The sequence below is a fragment of the Dromiciops gliroides genome, chromosome 5, assembly GCF_019393635.1.
Source record: "Dromiciops gliroides isolate mDroGli1 chromosome 5, mDroGli1.pri, whole genome shotgun sequence".
In the NCBI taxonomy this organism is placed as follows: Eukaryota; Metazoa; Chordata; class Mammalia; order Microbiotheria; family Microbiotheriidae; genus Dromiciops; species Dromiciops gliroides.
This window is the reverse complement of record NC_057865.1, coordinates 143,146,718-143,167,402: the sequence shown is the minus strand read 5'-3', so window position 1 is coordinate 143,167,402 and position 20,685 is coordinate 143,146,718. Positions and strand designations below refer to the sequence as shown.

General features: G+C 36.9%; 1 protein-coding gene across 1 annotated transcript in view; it reads right to left on the bottom strand.

Moving 5' to 3' along the window:
- Positions 1 to 6,553: 6,553 nt before the first annotated feature.
- Positions 6,554 to 20,685, bottom strand: part of NRCAM (neuronal cell adhesion molecule) — a 208,304-nt gene continuing 194,172 nt past the window's right edge. Inside the window, 6 exon segments of the mRNA XM_043968191.1 lie at positions 6,554 to 8,802; positions 8,805 to 8,943; positions 8,945 to 8,978; positions 8,980 to 9,003; positions 9,569 to 9,580; positions 18,495 to 18,573. Coding sequence (XP_043824126.1) covers positions 8,762 to 8,802; positions 8,805 to 8,943; positions 8,945 to 8,978; positions 8,980 to 9,003; positions 9,569 to 9,580; positions 18,495 to 18,573 — 329 coding nt within the window. The 3' untranslated portion in view covers positions 6,554 to 8,761.

The following is a 20,685-nucleotide window of genomic DNA, read 5'->3' as shown; positions in this document are numbered from 1 at the left end:
GCAGACACTGGCAGAGGGGCTCTGTCTCTTTTTGGGTTCCTGACCTTGCCATGGTGGGTCAGATGATAGGGTCTCTTAGAAATAGTTAGATTTTTACCTTTCTCTCTGTCCTAATGTTCTTTAATAAATACTTAAACATTTAAATACTCTTGCTAAAGCTTATAATTTATTGGCAGCCACTCATTAGATTTTAGATAGTATAGCTAGAATTTTAGCCCCTTACATTGAAAAAAACATTCTTTAGTCCTTGGGAATCTTGAAGAACACGGTATTAGAGGGAACTTCAAGAGATCTCAAAAACCTGATGTTGTAGGGGAGTGTGGGCAAAAAAAAAAAAAAAAAAAAAAAGAATGCCCATGAAAGCCAGGTAGTATCTCATCTGACTTAAAAAATTCCAGACAAATTCCTCCTAATTAGAGCTGTTGAAAATGGAACAGACTACTTCTTAAGTTTATCATCAACTAGATGTATTCAAGCAGGGGTTGGATGGGTGATAACTTGTTGAAGATGTTGTAGCATGAGAAAATAGTTATGAATAAAGAATTTCTTGAGGAGACCCAGAGATCAGTTCCTCAATCCTTTCTCCCCACTTCCCAGGACCTCACTCCAGAAAGTTCAGCTGTTGCCTGGGACCAAACCCAAGGAAACAAAAGAATGGAGATAGACTCTTTTGTTTAGCTCAGTGAAAGACCACCTAGATAATGGACTTTGCCTTAGTAAACTTGAGTGAGGGGGTCTTCTCCCAGATGTCATCTGTAGAGTTCTTTTAATTTAGACCATCTCTCAAGTCATGTCAACCAATGCAGTTAAATGATGGTAACCAATTAGCTTTGATCAATGTAATCAAGAGAGCATAAAAATTGGAAGAGGTCAGGAGCTCTCTCTCTCTTGGCTGATGCTTGACTCTTGCTCTCTGGATGTGCTTTCTGCTCTTGGTTCTCCCTTTTAGGACAGTATAGGTTTTATAGATGTTCTGAACTTTCCTTGAGACCATGGGTCTTCTGGGGCTTTTCTCCTGCTCCTGCTAATTGCCACACAGTAATTCTTTACTGCTATATATAATATTAAATAATAATAAATGATTGCTACCAAAACATGTACAATAGCAATTAATTATAAAACACAGTTGTAGTTAATTAAAAAAAACACACACACAATAGGATTCATACCTGAGAGGGGGAATCACCTCTAAGTCCCTCTGAATCTGAGATTTCATCTTAATTCAATTCAATGAACATTTATAAATGCCCACTTTGAACATGTTACTGCCCTGAGAGGTAGAAAAATCACAGAATAATAGATTTAAAGCTGTCAAAGGCCATTAACTCCAAGTACAGATAAGGAAACATAAGCCCAAAGAGTATCCCTGCCTATGATCCATACAGCTAGTGTATGAAGTAAGATTTGAACTGTCTTCCTAGCTTCAAGTCCAGCACTCTAGTTACTCACCATCTAGACACATATTCTCATCTCAAGGAGCTCATAAGTTAATTGGAGAGAAAAGGAATGTATAAAGATAAGTTTGATAGAAGGGAAAATGTGAACAGTTCAAGGGAGAGAACCAGACAAAGTGACAGGAGACATTTGAGGAGGGAGAGGTCACTTTTAGCTGGAAGAGGATTAGAGTAGACTTTGGAAGAGATGGCACCTAAACTGGCCCATGAAGGAAGGAGAAACTTCAAGAGAGGCAGTGTCATATAGTAGATAAGGCACTCAACTTGGAGTCAAGAATATGTGGATTCAAATTTCTTTTCAAAGCTGTGTGACTCTGGCCAAAGTTAATTAATCTCTCTGTGCTTCACTTTCCTCATCTTTAAAAAGAGAGGGTTGGATTGAATCAGTGGCTTCAAGGATCTCTTTGAGTTCTAAATTGATGATGCTAAGAAGGAAGGGAGAAAGGGAATTGGTCATTCCAAAGGTGGGGGTGGGAATTGCGTGTCAGAAAAAGGATGGGGAGAGAAGGGGCAGGTTGTGAAAGATTGATGGAGTACAGAGATATGAGAAGGGAATGTATAATATGCAATGAGGCTGGAATGTAGTTTAGAGCTTTATTGTGAAGTACTTGAATGCCAGGGTCATATTGGGTTTATATCTTATTCACATCTTGTTTGTTTGTTTTTTGTTTTGTAGGGCAATGGGGGTTAAGTGACTTGCCCAAGGTAACTGAACTAGTAAGTGTCAAGTGTTTGAGGCCAGATTTGAACTCAGGTCCTCCTGAATCCAGGGCCGGGTACTTTATCCACTGTGCCACCCAGCTGCCCTTATTCATATCTTAAGAAGAGTACTGAGAATTTCTGAGTAGAGACAGAGAAGAATAAGAACACTGCATTAGAAAGATTATTTGAGTAGAAATATGAAAGATGGATTGAGAAGGTGAAAGACCGAGGTAGGAAAAAGAGTTAGGAGGTAATTATCACAGTTTACCATGGGAGTCAGCAAACTACTCCAAAAGGCCAAATGCAGCCCTCTGCCAGCTTTTGTATGGCCTGAGCTAAGAATCATGTACATACATACACACACATAGACATAAATACACACACACATACATATAAAATAAAATTGTATTAAAAAATATAAAAAACATTCTTACCTTGTGGGCTGAAAGAAAAAAGTGGGCCAACAGCCAGATTTAGTCTCTGGGTAGTAGGTATACTGAATAAAGATGAGGACCTGAACTAGGTTAGTTGCAGTGGGTGAGGGATGAACATGAGGGGAAAGATGTGAGGTGTTGTGGAAGTAGAATTGATATGGTGGCAACTGATATGGTGGGTGAGGGAAGGACAAAAGACAAAGATGACTTCAAGATGACTATTCAGGGTGCTAGAAAGATAGTGTTAATAACAGAATAGATTAAGGAGAAGAGTAGCTCTCTCCTTACTAGGTAAAGATGAGTCCCAGTCTGAGATGGGCTAAGTTGAGGTTCCAGTTGGATGTCCAAGTGGAGATATCCAATAGGCAGTTGGAAAAGTTGATTTAATTTTCAAGAAAGATTTGGTGGAGATATAGATTGGAAATCATCTACATAGTAGAAATAACTGAAGCCATGAGAGAGAATGAGACCACTAAGGAAGAGAGTATTGAGAGACAAAAGAAGATATAGAACAGAGACCTGAAGGACAACCACATTTAGGTGAGAGAAGAGGATGAGGAGTCAACAAAAGTACAGTGGGACAGAGGTAGTAGGTTCAAGTTCCTGGCTCTGTTACTGTATGGCTATGTTCAAGGCATTTTAACTTTCTGGGCCTCAGTTTCTGGAGGTGATCTGTGGATTCTTTCAATTGGCATGTTTTCTGGGTTCAAAATTTTGGGAAGTTTTAAAATTATATTATTATTATTATTATTAATTATTAGCCTTATGGTATTCAGATTTTGGGCTTGTGTTCTTCTAAGAGACCCATAATCCTTGAGCTGTCTGTAATCAACCTGTCTGAAATAAATATGTTTTGTTTGAATAAAGATCATGTTTTCTTTCAATTCTATTGCTTTTTGCTTCTCTTTTTCCAATTGTCCTTCACTTCTTTCAAATTATCTTTCACCTCCTAATTAGTTGTATTTCTTTTGTTTCTCTGGAGAGATTTATCATTGGGGATTCAAGTTTTCCTATTTTGTCTTTTTTTTTTTTTTGCTGTGCAGGCCATAAATTATGCTTTCACAAATTTATTTTCTCTCTTGAACATTAAGGAAATTCTGTCATAGTTCCATGCTATCTTGAGGATCATAGTCTTTTTCCTCATCAGGTATCGATTCAATTTACTTTGTCTTGTGATATTTATTGAGAGATGTTTGCACATGTTTATATGATCTGGAGACCATCTTCCTTTTTGGTTATTAATGTCTTCCTATTTGGTTTATCTGTAGTGCAAGGTATAAACTGAGAACTTGGTAATTTTTATTCATTTACTAATTTTCCCCCACCTTATATTTATCCTATCGCTCATTATCTGAATCCTCCTCTTGATGGCAGATCTCTGAGAGTTGGACTTCAAAGTTGTCCTTAGCTCCTTCCACACTGGAATATTCACTTTTCATTGGCCCCCAAGTGACTTCTGGGGGGACAGAACTGGATTTAGTGGATGCCAGTTTCCCTAAAGCTTAATAGAGCCTCCCCCTCCCACCGGCTGTGCCATGCCCTTATTCCTTCTGTTCCTTAATTCTCTGGTTGAGCACTGCAACTCACAGCAGGAATGCTGCGTCCTCAGGAAGAACACACTTTCCACTTTTCTGTACTTCTACCTCCTCTGCATAAGAGGATTTGACTAAAGAAGATAAAGTACAGAACAATGATGTTTGGAATATGATACAAAATCAATATAGGATGAAAACAGTCAGTCTAGTTGTGTAGTGTGAATGCAAGTTAAGGTTAGATAGCAAACATGAATAGTACATTCTGCTTCGTGATTTCTTCCACCTCTTGGTCCCTTGCGAGCAAAGGAGGAGGGAAACAAATGATAGGGGAGAGCAAATTGTTAACCATCTGATGGGCTTAGGGATCTCTGTCCCCTAAAAGGGGAGCCTGAATCCAGCAATTGAGGTGAGCCAGTGGAAAGCACATGAAAGATGATAACAGGTGGAGATGATCAGTGGAGGAGGGTCTGAGGTAAGCAGGAAAACTAAAACACAGTTGGTGGAGCTTTGAATTGGTCAACCATTATGGAAAGCAATATTATGTTAAAAAGTGGCTAAAATCTCCATACCTTTTTTACTCAGAGATCCCACAGTTAGACATTTATGTCAAAGGAAGTCCAAAGACAGAAAGGTCTATAGCAAGGAAAATAATCATAGCAACAGTTCTTGGGATAACACAGAATAAAAACAAAGTAGAAACTCATTGCCTTGATTGGTTAAATGACTAAATACGAATGGTAGTATAACATAATGGAATAATATCTTTAATAAATGATGAATATGAGGAGTTCAGTGAGTCATGTGAAAACATAAGAACTGATGCAAAGTATACCAAGAATTACGAAGAAACAATATATAGATAATGACTATAAAAATGGAAATGGAAAAACAGTAACCAATATTTTTTTTGAATGCTTTGCTGTCATAATGACTAAACTGGGTCCTGGAGAAGAGATGAGAAATGAATCTTCCTCCTTTTTTTTTTTTTTTAGATATGCAGGACTAAAGGTATGGAACAATATACATACTGTCAGATTCTATTGATGTATTGTTGCTTTTTGCTAAAGTGCCCCATCACTTTTCCCTTTCTTTATGCTACAAGGGATGACTCAATGGGTTAGAGATTTTAGGAAATGAGATGGGCTAGGCAAATATATGAATACAAATAACTTTTAAAATGAATGACAGTAATACCGAACAAGAATTCCACAAAGCCCGCAGAAGTAACATTTCAAAGGATAAAGTACTAGACGGGAACTTAGATATTATCTAGTTCAACCCCCTAATTTTACCTATGACAAAACTGAGCCAGGAAAAGTAAAATGACTTTGTCACACAGGTAGTACAGAGAAGAGTTGATTTGGAACTCAATCCTCTCATTTCCTCTGAATCAAATCAATTGCTCTATTATACAGTTCTGCCATTGGCTTTTCAAGAAAAAAATGTTCTAAACCTGACCTTTCATTGTTGGAGACTTTCTTTTCACTACTACATTGAGTTATTGAAGGGATCAGAATCACCAAAAACTTATCACTTTTCACAATTGGGTATTTCATTTGCATTGGTTGGAAAATTTGGAGCCCTCTGGTGGTGAGATGGCCTAAAATTTCTCATGAGTCTTGAGGATAATTAATGTGCACTTGATTCAGTCTTAAAGACTTGTTTCTCCTAAGAGAACTGCATTAGCAGTTCCTTAGTTTCAAGAAGGCTATTATGGACCAGAGTAGAGGAAGGGGAAGATAAAGAGTGGAGAGAGAGTACCCTGGTTTGCCTGTCTGAAGACACTTCGTCATAGAAACGTTCTGGTAGATTCCCGTTTCAGCTTTCATTATATTCAATAGACATTCACAGAATAGATTCCATAACATTTCATAGCTGAAAGGGAATATAAAAGTTGAGTTGAACATTGAGGGTCAGAACATAGAGTCGGTGAGCATTGGGGTGGGCCAGATCAAGGAATGCTGTGATTGGGAGTATAGACACAGTCCCCAAAGTCAGGCAAAAGGCAAATGGTAGAGAATATTTAAGTGAGGCTGAAGGATTGGGTTTTGGAGTAATGGTCCCACACAGGTGAGAGTTGGAAGTAGGCTGAACACTGGAAAATCAGTCTTTTTTTCTGGGAAAAAAAAGGAGATAAAGGAAAGTGAGTGACAAATGAGATGCTAATACTATTGGCTAAACTATGCAAGGAGCTCCGGCTACAGAAGGAGGTAGAGGCAGACAGTCAGTATTAGGGAATGGTAACAGTCAGGGATCATGGAGCCTAAGACTGGGGCTCAGGCATAAGAAACTGAGTTTTTGGAAGACTTGAGGCTTCACACAGATTTCCAGAATAACAAGCCAGGGATCCTGTTATTGGAGGTCATCACAGCCTCCCTGAGAGTCACGCAGATTCGACAAGGAACTTGACAAATGACAACCAAGAATGGCAATTTTCATACCACATTTAATTTTTTAAATTACAAAAATCTGTTGCACTATTACAGAAGTGACCCTTTCATGCACAGATAAATTTAGCATCTACCATTACAGAAGAGTAAAAATTGTATTTGTTTTCCTCCTGTTACTAAGAACGTTGCTCAATCCCTAATCATGTTTATTTTTGTGCTCTCTGATCAATCTGGTCTTTTTTCTTTCTTTCTTTCTTTTGGTCTTTTTTTGAGTATCAATATGAAAGCTTATTTGGGAGAAGCAAATGTAGTGCTATGAAAGAATATGTGGCCATCTTCACTTGGGATTCCTTCAGATTGTGCTTTATCTACACACATAAAAGGGGCTAGATGACTAAGGCCTATTGTACCCCACAGGTATTAGCTCTGAAGATTTTATCTAGAAACCTCCTGTTGATACATTAAAACAGTTCACTATTTGTTTCACAGCAAAAAAGAAAAAAAAGAAAAGAAGAAAAAAGAAGAAAAAAAGATGTATAAGTAGATGCTTTCAAATCCCATGCACTACTCCACCGGCTATCATACTTCTTACACAGTACAACATAAACATTTTGATTGTGTTTATTTGTATGTAACACCTATAAGCATATAGCATCTACACTTTAAAGTGTATTTACAAATTCAACAAAATATCTACATATAAAAAGCTTTACTTAAAATTAAACTTGATGCAAGTTATGAGAAACCAATTTATTGGCAAATGAAACTGAGCATTCCTTCACCATAGGTTGTTATAAATTTCATATTCGGAGGTAAACCATTTGTTAAGAGTTCATGAATGTGAGAGAATGCTGTTTATTTTTTTTTAACTGATAACTGATAATCTTAACACTAGGCCTTATTAGCACTTGTCAGAGTTCTCAGATTCTGAAGTTGTCCATAACAATTTATATACACATTGCTTAATGCTGCACATGGGTTCAAAAGCTGCCACATGGGTCAAGTAAGACTTTAGAAGATCATGCCCAGCTGTGCTGGCATGGCGTCATGGCCTTTTGGAGCAAACATATTGTTGCTGTTGCTGTTTTGCCACCAAGTTGATCTCTTGCTTCCCTAGCTGAATTTGATTGTTTTATTGTGGAAACTTGTGTAAAGCTGTGGAATCAAGATAGGTGTTCTGGTTGGTTGTGAAGCTTTTCTTTCAATCCTCAAGAAACAAACCCTTAAAACACATGGTACTTTTATGCCTTAGAAATCGTGTTTCCATTTTGCAGCATAACGACTTTCATTGCTTCTAGATTGTTTAAAAAGGTGCTTTTTTGGCAGTGATAGTAGGTCCACTGATCAGCATTTATTGCGCCAACTGACTTAGCAGGCAGCATATCTATGGAATGCATATTGTATGAAGGCACTGAATGTATTTTTGCTCTGTATTTTCTGAATATATTTTTTTGTTTATTTGAAGAAATATTTAAATGGTTGCTTTCAATTTGTTTCAGGACTGTACTGATTTCAAGATGCATTGAAATGCATGTTGCTGTTGCCTAAACAATTCGCCATCTAGACGGTATAAAAATCAGAAACACTGTACTGCTGTAATACTTGATAGATTAAGAAGGCGATAAAGTAATAGAGCAAAGAGAAGGTAATAGAGTCTCAGTAAGCAAATGCAAGTGTCATACTTCACTCATTTAGCAATTCTATACTGGATATATTGTTCCTAATTGTCTTGCAAGAAGACTTATGACAGCTAGACATTAAGTCACCAATTTCACAACAATGTCCACAAAGACATTGAAGTTCTAGATAATACTACGATAACACTCTTGACAATGAAAACGGAATTCGTATCTAGGGATTCAGCCAAGGACTGCATTACAAAATATCAAACCCTGTTTTAATAACATATACAGGTATGTCTGTAAAATGTGGTAGCATTTTTCATGCATCGTACTGTATCTTCACCAGGAAATAACATTATCAATTTCGTATTATTTGTAAGTTCTGAAGAATTTTTTTTTAAATATGCATTTTGAATGAGAAGTCTGCATTTTGTACTCCAATTGACACTAACGTACCACTTTTACTGAGTTATTCATTTGTGTACATGTTTGATCTATCTGTCTCATAGTATAAACATACAGTAGAAGTAGTTTTTTTCTACCTACATGTTCACAGTGTGAGAAGGCTGACATACAAGTGCTTTAAAAAATATCATGGAGAATATGGGTGTGTCGGCAGTGAATTTAAAGGTTAAACAAGGAGTTCATGGCATTGACAGGAGAAGAGCCTCAGACCTTTCATTTCCTTCTGCTGGTTCTTTCTCTTTCTTACCACTGTATTGTCCAATAAAGGAACCATCCTCATTGAACTGGCCATTTACCCCTTCTCCATAGTCAACCAAACTATCATCGCTATCTTCCTTTTTTCACAGTCCTATCTGAAGGCGTTCGGCTTCCTTTTTAGAGGTTTATGGTCCTCTGCATCACTGGAGGAGAAAAACAAGACATCAAAACACTGCAGTTAAGACCTATCTTTAGGCATATTTTCTTCTGAAACTAATAACAAAAGGGCACATGCATGCCGATTAGTCAAGCTTATGCAGTCTTGAAGTCTCCCCTAGCCAACCTAGTCCACCAAATTAATATGATGTGGTTGTCATGGAAATCAGGTATAGTGATGGTTTAAATATGAGCTCTTCAGTAAAGAGAAATGAACTGCCTATGGTGCTGTTCCTTTCAATGAGAGATTTAATCCCTGATTTGAAAGCAATTTAGAAATAATGGCAAGCATTAAATAAGAAGGAGTTGAAATGTCACCGGTGAAACCACTGTTTTGATTCCCAAAGTGAGGGGAAAAAAAGCTTATGGTAGGTGATGGGGTTAGTCTGTTAAATCTTTTAATCCCTTGGATTCCTTGAACATGAATGAAGAATGAATTTGGTTAATGAAAAATACGGATTCTTTACTGATCTAGAAGAAGGAAGCAAGTGTTGCATTTCAAATAATTTTGGTTATAGAATGCCAGGCCAGGCTTACAAACTTCAACCTTACCTTTCAAGAGACCTACATATTCCATTAAAAGGGTGCAGAAGAAACAAATGAAAATAGCCTAAGAAGAAAAGCAAAATCCATATCCTGAAAGTGTACAGTATTTTCTTTGTTCCTGTAAGAAGGCCAGTTAATGGGGGTAAAGATTCATTAAGTTGGAAAGAGATAATTTGGCTTGAGTATTAAGTCTGTAAAATTACTCTCACATTGATATATTCTGAATATTGTGAGTGATAATTGGGGACTTTTTTTTTTATAAACCACCGTTAAAAACATACTGTTCGGGGGCGGCTAGGTGGTGCAGTGGATAAAGTGCTGGCCCTGGATTCAGGAGTACCTGAGTTCAAATCCGGCCTCAGACACTTGACACTTACTAGCTGTGTGACCCTGGGCAAGTCACTTAACCCCCATTGCCCTGCCAAAAACAACAACAACAACAAAAACCATACTGTTCCTTTCCTTCCAGTCCTCACTTGCTATCCCCAAACCACACATGCTTACAGCACTTTCCCTTTTTATCATTCATTTCTGATGGAAATCTGAGGATTAAGTAAATCAATAATATTTTGCAAGACTTAGAGTTTGCTTACATCTCTGCTCAAAGGTCTCAGTATGTCTTCCGAAGGAGTGAACTAGAATTAGAACTAGAATGTGTTCTAATTCACCCATACAGAATTGTGATAGCCATAGATGATTCTACATTTTAACAGATTACTTACAATAGAAAAAAGGGGGGACGCTAAATATTTTTATTTTCTATTTGAAGAATGGAAATAAGGGAAAATAGGAAGCTTGTGTAAGGTATTGAAAAAAAGGCAATCTATTAACTCTTATATTTATATATTTATATGTAACCTCTTATATTTCCTTCCCAACTAAGTTTATTCTGGTAGTGTTCACAGCTTCCTCTTTACTGCAGAAGGAATACTTTCTACCAGCTCACAAATGCTTCCAGACCAATGTTTTAGTTCTTTATCCTGCAATTCACTTCAGGACTTTTTTCCCCAGGAAGAAATCTTCAGAAAATAACCTTCTTTAACCCAATACTAGTAAGGATTTATATTTGATGAAGAAATTGTTTCTGTAATGCAAAGATTTTAGTTGCTACAATGTTAGTGAACCAGATTCTTCTCCAGAGAACCAGGGAAGTATCATAAAATCTTCAAGTGGGAAGGAATTTTCAGTCACCTGGGTCCAATCTATCATTCATTGTGAAAATCTCTTTGGTGATCTCTCTGACAAATGGTCAGGCAGCTTTTGCCTGTACACTCCCCATAAAGGGGAGTGTAAAGTGGCAGGACATTTCCTTTGTAGGGATATCTTTGTTAGAAAATGTCTCCTTATAATGAATTGTTATCTGTCTCCCTGTAATTTTTTACCATCAATCATATTCTATTATATGCATGTCTAATTCTTCCAAATGATAGTCCTTCAGATATGTGGAGACAACTGTCATTTCTCCATTTCTAGTGCCTACAACTGCTCCTCATATAACATGGTTTCCAAACCCCTATTCTATTTTATGAGTGTCCATCATGAAACAGGGTGTTGTAGTTGTCACCTGACCACTGCAGAGTACAGTGGGGTTATTGCCTCCCTTGATCTGGACACTATGCTTCTATTAATGTAATTAGTCTATTTGCATTAGAGTTTTTAGTAGCCAAGTCATAAAATAGGCTTATATTGAGCTGGTAGCTTAATACTCCCATGTATTTTTTTTGCGGGGCAATGAGGGTTAAGTGACTTGCCCAGGGTCACACAGCTACTAAGTATCAAGTGTCTGAGGTCAAATTTGAACTCAGGACCTCCTGAATCCAGGGCCAGTGCTTTATCCACTGTGCCACCTGGCTGCCCCTCCCATGTATTTTTTTAAAAAGAAATTTTCTCCCATGTATTTTTTACTGAGTTCTGATGCCAGGTGTCTCTAATCCCATAATAATGAAATTTATATTCTTAAAGTAATCACAGGCCTTAATATTGATTCCTGATATATTTCATTTTATGGTTGTTTTTTGGAGGGGAGCATTATTCTAGTCTTTGAGATTTTTTTGAATCTTGAGCTCTTGAATCCTTTTATTATCCATATTTGGTAAGCATGTATTCTATTCCCTCCTTTGGGTTACTGATAAAAATGTTGAATAGGACTGGGACAAGTACAGAGCACTGTGGCATGCTCCTAGTGACTTCCCTTCAGATTGATATCAGTCTGTGAATGTATAATAGTATGATATGCTTTCTCAACCAGTGATAAAATTCTCCCAACTGTATTATCAAGAAATCCACATTTCAATATCTTGTCCACAAAAATGACATAGGATTATTTTTATTTATTTATTTATTTTTTTGCTGGGCAATGAAGGTTAAGTGACTTGCCCAGCTAGTAAGTATCAAGTGTCTGAGGCTGAATTTGAACTCAGGTCCTCCTTGCAAGGCGCCTGCTTTATCTACTGCGCCACCTAGCTGCCTCCTACATAGGAAAATTTGGCAAATGTCTTGTTTAAATTAACTCATGATAGACTCATATGGTGCACCAAAGAGATAGATCATCATTACAGCCATTTTTTCATCTCTATTATATTTATTTCTTTGCATGACTCCCCTCCCGGCTCCTAGCCCTAGATTCTACCCTGCAAATTCTTTGGATCATCTTGATTTAAAAAAAAATTCTGACAGAAATATGTGCATCTATACAAGGGAAGGTGAACTTAATCTGAAAAGGAGGAAAACTGATCTATCAGATAAGAAGCATAGATTCTTCTATTAGCTTCTAAAAATCTCCATTCTAATTTAACCATTATTCAAAAGCAAGAGACAGATCAAGAGAGAAGGGACCAAGGTCTGAGGAAGAGAAAAGCATCCCAGTTTACTTAAGAATTAGAAGTAGGCTAGAGAGATAAGAAAAAGTCCTTGTTGAGTGTGAATTTTGTATTCTTGGTAGAAAATGTGAGAGATTATAAGTCTGAAGCCTGGAAAAACATACTAGTCTTTGCCTTTCCCTTTTTTAGCTACCCAATGTACTGTGGCAAGGGGAAGTAACTTGCCAAGTTTGATTTTGAAAGTCTCCTCTTCAACATAAATGCACATTTGGAAACTGGAGGAGAGGCTATTTCAAAATTGTGTTCCAACTTGGCTATACTCTACTGTCTAGTTCTGGGCTCTACAAGAGGGAAATAAAGGTTACAAATGCTTTTAAAGAACCATAAGTAAATGGAAACTTCATTTCATTAAAAGGAAAATTAAGTATTAATGTTTAACATCCACAAAACTTCAAAGATTAAAATTCCTCTTATGCTGAAATAATCCATAGCATATTATATTAAGAAGCAGAACTGTCTTGCAGTTGAAACCTTCTATGTGTTGTCTCCCCCATTAGAATGTGAACTCTATAATAGCAGGGGATGGTTTGCCTTTTCTATTTGTGTCTCCAGTGCTTAGCATAGTGCTTTGCACATAGTAAATGTTTAGTAAATTTTCTATTCATTAATTCTTTCATTAAGAACATTTATAACCTGTAAGGGAGAAAAAATGGTTATACAATGGGGAAAATATTTATCACAATTTCTTCTGTTGGAAAAAGGAAGGGCAATTATGAAGCTTTGTTCAGTTAGAAAAAAATAAAAGTGTATCCTCTTTAAACCGTTCTAACAATGTACTGCATGGATGGGTTCAAATTTTTCTTACTGCTTCTTTCTGCTAAAGCTGTCTGTTGGTAACTTTACTTTTCATATTTATTCATTTGATGCTCATACATACTGTAATTAATAATAATAATAATATTAACAATAACAATGATAATGATACCTTCTATTTTTACAGCACTGCACTCTTCCAAGTGCTTTTATCTATGTTATTTCCCTAGGTAGGTTTTCTATTATCTTGCTATTTTGCATAGAACAATTCATGAAGAGCGACTATGAAGATGTGGAGCATATCAGTCCAGGAAACACTCCCTGATGAATACCCTATTCCTTTGAAGTCTATCTGCTCTTGCAGAAACTTGCTATAACACTGTTTGCTATTCAATAGACTCTGATTTAATGTGATTTCCATGTACAGGGATTTAGTTACTGAATTTCCTCACTTCTTACAAGGCAGTTCTGCTATATAGAACCTCAGTAGAACATAACAGAAATGCTCTGGTCTATATTTTTTTCCTCCCCATGACCCAAATAATTAATTTGAGGGGGATATTGTTATGTATACACAGTGGGACAGGCTCAGTAAGTGCCTATTGAACAAAACTCAGTATTGAAGAATCTATTGAGCTGCTGACTGAATTTTATGTCTTAGTTACTTTCTTATATACCCAAAGTGACTAACCATTTCCTGTACTACTTTGTCTCTTTAAGAAAAAAACACATGAATATTCATCATAAGATATTCTACTGAATACATTTTTCTCAATTAGATCATGTGATTACCCCATACTACATAACAAATATCTTCATCTCATACAGTATGTGTTAGTGAATGTGTGACATGGGCCCAGTAGTCACAGGAATTACAGGATTTATACAATGGGAGTTTGGGTTAATGTGGTAGGCAATGACTTTAATTCACCATCAATGGTAAGACTTGATCTGGGTTCATTTTGGTTTTAACAAAAGATCGATCTAAAGAATGAAAAAATACTTACACAGTTGGTTGCATTGTTTCTCTGATTTTTCTATATGCTAGAAAGGATGCAGATTCTACTGTCTGTATAATCAAAAAAATAAACAAAGAGAACTGCAGATTTCCACCAGAGGTACCTGCATGGAGGTGGTGTTGGAGCAAGGGTGTGAGGTGGCAGCGTGTACAAAAACAAATTTAGCCATGGGAAGTCCCTCCCTCCCTCTCTCTTTGCACCTTGTAACCTATACTCTGGCTGGGCCAGAGTTGAATTACCCAGGGAGCAGCTGGCACTCCTTGGACTACAAGGAATAAAGGAAGAATGAATTCTTTAAAAAATTTCTTGTCTTGACAAAGCTTTCACTTTGTGCCTCTTGGCATGGTCAGTATTCTATGATTTAGAGTTAGGAAAACATGAATTTAATGAAATTGTCATGCTCACTGCTCCCTAGGGGGTGCAAAGTATGAAAGGAACCCTGGCAATCCAGGGAAGGGAATGGAATTTTAACGTGTTGTCAAAATGAACAATAAATAAATGAATAAATTCTGCAGTCAACATCTGGGAATCTTTTTTTTTCCACAAAGTGTGGCATCAAAAAATCTTTTAAATACATTACATGATAGCAGAATCAATCAAAGGGTAAAGTTCTGAGGCCGCGTCATTGAGGTCTAAAAATAGTCATAAAGCTACAATGACTGTCTCATATCATGTGGGCTTTTCCTTGTGAATTTCTATCCTCATTTGAAAATTTAAACGATTCATTAAAAGAAAATCTAAGACACTCATCAGAACCATAACTCCCTTAAGACACTACAGAGAAAACAATGTAATCACATATGTGATAAGTGTTTCTGTTTCATTTATAAAGTTTTGATCTACCACTTAAGAAGTCAAGAAATATAGCTTTCCTTCACTGAGAAACTAGATACATATATATACATATATGCCCATATTTGCACAAAATTATTCCCTTTGAAGTATTTTGCAAACATATCACATATGAATTAACTTTGAGCCAAAGAAACACTACCAGATGGCTGTAAACACCCATGATTTTAGCATTGTGATCATGCCAGCATTAGCATCGCCCTTGCTATCCATCATTTTGGAATCCCAAAACATTAGAAGTGATGAGCAGACAGACTTGTAGAGAGAGCAGGATTCTTAGATTGGGATCCCATTCCCTTTGATTCATCTGCATTGTCCCTTCAATTAACATCAAAAAGCCAGATTTCAATCCCATAGTGTTTTGCTAGAGTGAGAATAAAGATCTGTACTCCTTTGGGCCTGCTCTATGGTAGCTCATAGGTTCACAAAGTTTTGATAGCAAAATGATGGTGGAGAAGCTAAAATGAAGCAGCAGCCCAGGTGTCAGATTCATTTCATAAAAGCCCAAGGATATTTCAACAGAACCAAGCAGGGAAGAAGCAGTATGCAGAGAAAAGCTCTGATAAAATGAAGGTCAATCATTTATTTGACAAGCATACAAAAGTAATATCAACTTTCAGCCGATAATGAGGCATAGAGCCAGCAAGATAAATAAGACAACGGGGCCCTATTTTAGACTGAATAACCTGTGCAGAAAGTGAATTTTAAAAATAACCGCCATGGTAGTTAATGGTCACTTTTTGGGGCAGGGGAGGGAAGAAGGACACATTCAGTAAAACAGATGACATCAGCATTGTTGTCCATTCACCTGGGATAAGCTATTGTCTACTCCAGGGAGAGGGATGCCTAGGGATTTCTATACAGTCATTATTATGTGCTAGAAAAATCATTCAAATGGCCATGTTTGAGGGTTCATATACTTAGGTCACCAAATGATCACTGGAGTTCTAGCTTGAATTTGAGTATGTTTTTAATGCCTTCACCTTTGCTAGATCTTTGTCTCATGAAATTTTAAATCTTATTTTGAGGAAATTTGAAGAAATTTTAGTAAGAATTTTCTAAGTCCTTCATGCTTACTATATACATGTTTATATAAAAACCTTTAGTCTCATTTTGAGGAAATTTAATAAGAAGCTCTTGCAGTAGAGAAAATGAGAATTAAGAGAGGCTGGGTGCTGGGAATTAGAAACAAAATACCTCCAGGTGTGGGGAAAACTGTTGGAGCAACTTAGTGAAAGCTCTGCCCACAATGCAGAGTTTCATGCTTTTGATCTTTTGGGACAACACATTTACCCCTGATGATATTGAAAAAGAAATAACTAAAATAAGGACTATGGATGGGCAAATTTTCCCAGATTAGCTAATGTGTCATACCACCCTTACAAATAAAATGAAAACTGTCCTTTGGCATTCATAATCAGTTTTTTCTTTTGGTATGAAAAAAGTTTCAGTGCCATAATATAAAGCTCACAGTTATTTTAAAGTTTTCCCCACCATTTATCCTAAATAAGAGGCCTTCAGAGACAGAGTGGAAAGGCCTTGATACAAATGTATTTCAAAAACAGACTTTTGGACTACCAAAATTTTCACCTATTAAAGAAACGAATGCCTTCCTCTATTCTGTACTGAGATCTACCTAACAAAGTCATTAATCTGTTTAAAATATATCTGGGCAAGAACATATTTACATAAACAGCAGATTAGTTTTATTCTGCTATGGGATTTAAGGAATACATTTCTTTAATGATGAAAACAAATCAAGACTAAATCATTAAAACTCTGGTAGATGAAGTACTTCCTATAGGGCCATTGAGAGTCTATAAAACACTATAGTCATGAGAGTATGGCTAATGGGTTGGGCAAAGATATAGGCATTATTTTTTTTAAATTTAAGTTCAAATCAAAGATTTGCTCTTTCTATATTGGCTAAGTATGTCATTTGACAAATGACCATTATGTCACTTTCCAGTTTTATACTGGAAGGGCTTTTTAGGATTATAATTAAGCTTCTTAAGAGGAGAGATGATTTTCTTTCTACTTGTATCCCCAACACCTAGCACCTAGAACATAGTAGGCATTTAATAAACACATGTTAATTGAATGATATTTATCTATTGCAAAAAAAAATAACCAAACCCCAAACTGCCAAAAACAATGAGTTTTGCAGAGGGCACATTTGATGGAATTATTTTTAAAAGCCTTGTGGCCATTTTTTAAAAGCAAAATAGCAAAGGCCACATAATACTGTCTATGGTAGTACATACCACTGGGGAATAACAATAAAATGGAGAATTATGGTGGATATCACTCAGTGCCTGTGTAGAAAGCAGTATTGGTCGCTTGGGAGAAAAATTGACTGCAGTTTCTTGATTGCTCCTCTAAGTCAATTTTGCAGCCTGGGCATAGTGGGATTTTTTTGTTTGTTTTTAAATCCTAGCCTTTGCATATCAATTTAGAAATGCACTTGGGAAAAGATTTTGCCATATAAAATCTTTTCAGAAAAAAAAAAAAAAACCTTTTCACTATAGACCTGACATGTATATGCTCTTAATACAGATTTACTTTTTTAAAAGTAAAACTTATTTCTGGGGTTTTCATTTAAGGCTAAAACTGTCATCTTATTGAGATGTAGATTCTTACAAATGAATACTTGCCTCCCATTTGGCAAGTAATAGCATTCTAAAAAAAGATTAAACTTTGTAAAAACAAGGACATTTGGGTACAGCTACTTTCCTGAATGGGAGGCAAAGGTATTTCCAAGTAACATGAATATTATTCCTTTCTTCTTGTTACATTAAGTATGTGTATGGTGGTAGAGGAAATATCTGCATACCAGGTGCATAGAGAAGCAAGGAGGAAATGCAAGGGGACACCGAATTAGCCTGTGTGATCATGGCTATGGGGTGCTCAATCACTAGTACTGTATTCCTGGCCATATCAAAAGATAGTGGGAAGGGGGAGAGAAACACTTTTTATTCTCTACCCCAACTTTGTACTGAATGGGGGCTCTCAAAGCATGTAGTGCTTTTACCCCTCATACTATAAAAGGCAACCCTTTAACTCCAAGGCAGAGGGAAGGTACAAGGGGATCACAAGGCTTTGGGAACAGACAGTGTCAAATAGCTCACAGAAATAGGAAGGAATAACAACGGACATCTATGGAGCTATGTCTTCCATCAATACTGTATCTCCAAGCCCTGATCAAAAATAGAAACATTTCATGAAGAGCAAAAATGCTTTTTTTTTTTAACAGTAAGGGACTTGGAATTTATACATTTTCCAAACTAAATTTGTACTTGATATTTGAAAAAAGTGCCAAATGTTGAGAAGGAAACTTTGTAGGCAAAAAAAAAATTTTCTCTTGCAGGTGCTTAAATAGAGCCTGACTGACAGAAAATATAAGAACAAAGATGTGTAGTAGGTGCTAACCTGTATTCTCCAAAAGTTCCATCGTCTTCCTTCATTGGCTGAATTTCCGGATCAGCATGTGCATCTTCTTTTTCTTTGACTAAAACATTCAAAACGGCATCATTAACCACTGATGCTGACATCTCCCTGTTCAAGATTTTTAATCATCTTGGTACATTTGATTTTCCAGTGTTATCATAAAATTATTTTTAGCACGTAGTAGATTTTCAAGGTCTACAGAAGTTGGCAGTAAATATACTTTTATTTCCCCAAAATTGTGGGGGAGTATAAAAAAACTAAACACTTGGTAACATCTAAACATTTGGCTTTTTGTGACAAGGTTTCACTTAATGTGGAAGCCTTATGTTCCTTATGTTTCACATTGAAGGTTTCAACAGTATATATATTTAGTCTTCTTCATATGCTCTCACCAGGCTATTAGTTCATATTTAGAAACTGACCACTTTGCAGATTTGGCCACATAGGAATCACTCACATTTGGAAAAACTTGTAGGACCCTTCAGTACCATTAAGGATCTTAGATGTGATCTGTGATTTCATTGGCATGGTTACTCTTCTACCAATCCAGATCACAACTGTGACAGTTTATAAGACTGTCTTTATGAGTTGAAATGACCAAAAAATCCATTATGGGATGGTGAATCTCTAGTAATAAGCCTCCGAATTTTTCTGGTCCCTAGACTTACAGATATGGTCCTTGACCAAGCCCATACTTGAAATTGAGGGAATGAATATTTATTATGTTAATAACCAATGATTGGGGGCAGCTAGGTGGCACAGTGGATAGAGCACTGGCCCTGAATTCAGGAGGACTTGACTTCAAATCTGGCCTTAGACACTTAACACTTACTAGCTGTATAACCCTGGGCAAGTCACTTAACCCCAATTGCCTCACCAAAAAAAAAAAAAAGAAAAGAAAAAAGAATAACCAATAGATAAATTAGTATTGTAGTTTTTCCTTTCTGTTTCCTCATTCAGGGACCAGACCTTGCAGGTCATTCTCTAAAAGGCATTGCTGATAGATGAGATTACCCAAATCCTCTGGGTATATGCTTTGAGATCTTGGTTGGGACCCCAACCAACTATTAGACCTTACAAGCAGAATCTAATCTAGGTAAATTATTGCCCTTAGGAAATAAGCCCCTCTTCTTGGAGCCCTCCATTAGAATTTAGGGTGACCCAACTTATAAAGAAGAAAACCAACGAGAGTGGTCTGGGTAGAGAAGATTCCCAGATTGCTGGAGGCAGCTGAGTCTCAAGATCAAGTTACATTCTCAGCAGGAAGAGCTGAAGACTTTTGTTGTTGTTGTTGTTGTTGTTGTTGTTGAGGCAATTGTGGTTAAGTGACTTGCCCAAGGTCACACAGCTAGTAAGTGTCAAGTATCTGAGGCCAGATTTGAACTAAGGTCATCCTGAATCCAGGGCTGGTGCTCTATCCACTTCCTCACCTAGCTGTCCCAGAGCTGAAGACTTTTAACCCAATTCCTGATTAATATGTCTACCCCCCTCATTAATTGTTCACCCGTCAGGGTTGATTTTCACCTGTCAAGGGGCACCTCTTGTTCCTAAAGTATTTAAGCATTCAGTGACCTCCATGGTTTTGTCTTTGGTTACTGAGAGGAACCACTGACCATCAATTTATTATTTGCTACCCTAATAAATTGATTATTGATTATCCAGAAACTCTGTTTCTCGGGTTTTGCATTCATCTAAATTTTTTTCTAGTTTGTTAGGACTCGCCAAGCTAGCATAGCCTTTAAGAATCCAAGGTCACCTCTATACCACAAGGAGGCATCAGAGCAGAACTTTAGGGATGAATGGGTGGATGCAAAAACATTTATTAAGTACCTGCTTTGTACCAGGAACTATGCTAAGCACTGTGGTTACAAATTTGAAAAAAAAATAAGCCAGTCCTTAGCCTCAAGGAGTTACATGCAGTGTGGGATGGTGGCCAGGGAGGAACAATAGGATAAGAGATTTAGAGCTGGAAAGGACCTTAGAAGCCATCCAGTTTAATCCCTTTCCCCCATCCCTGCTCCCCAATTTCACAGATAAAGAACAGAGGCCAAGAAAAGTTAAGTGACTTTGATTAAAGTCATGCAATTTGAAAGTGTATGAGTTTTGATAAAAGATCTTCTTGATTCCAAGTATAGTGTTTTGGTCAGGGAAGTCACAGGGATGATTTATTGAA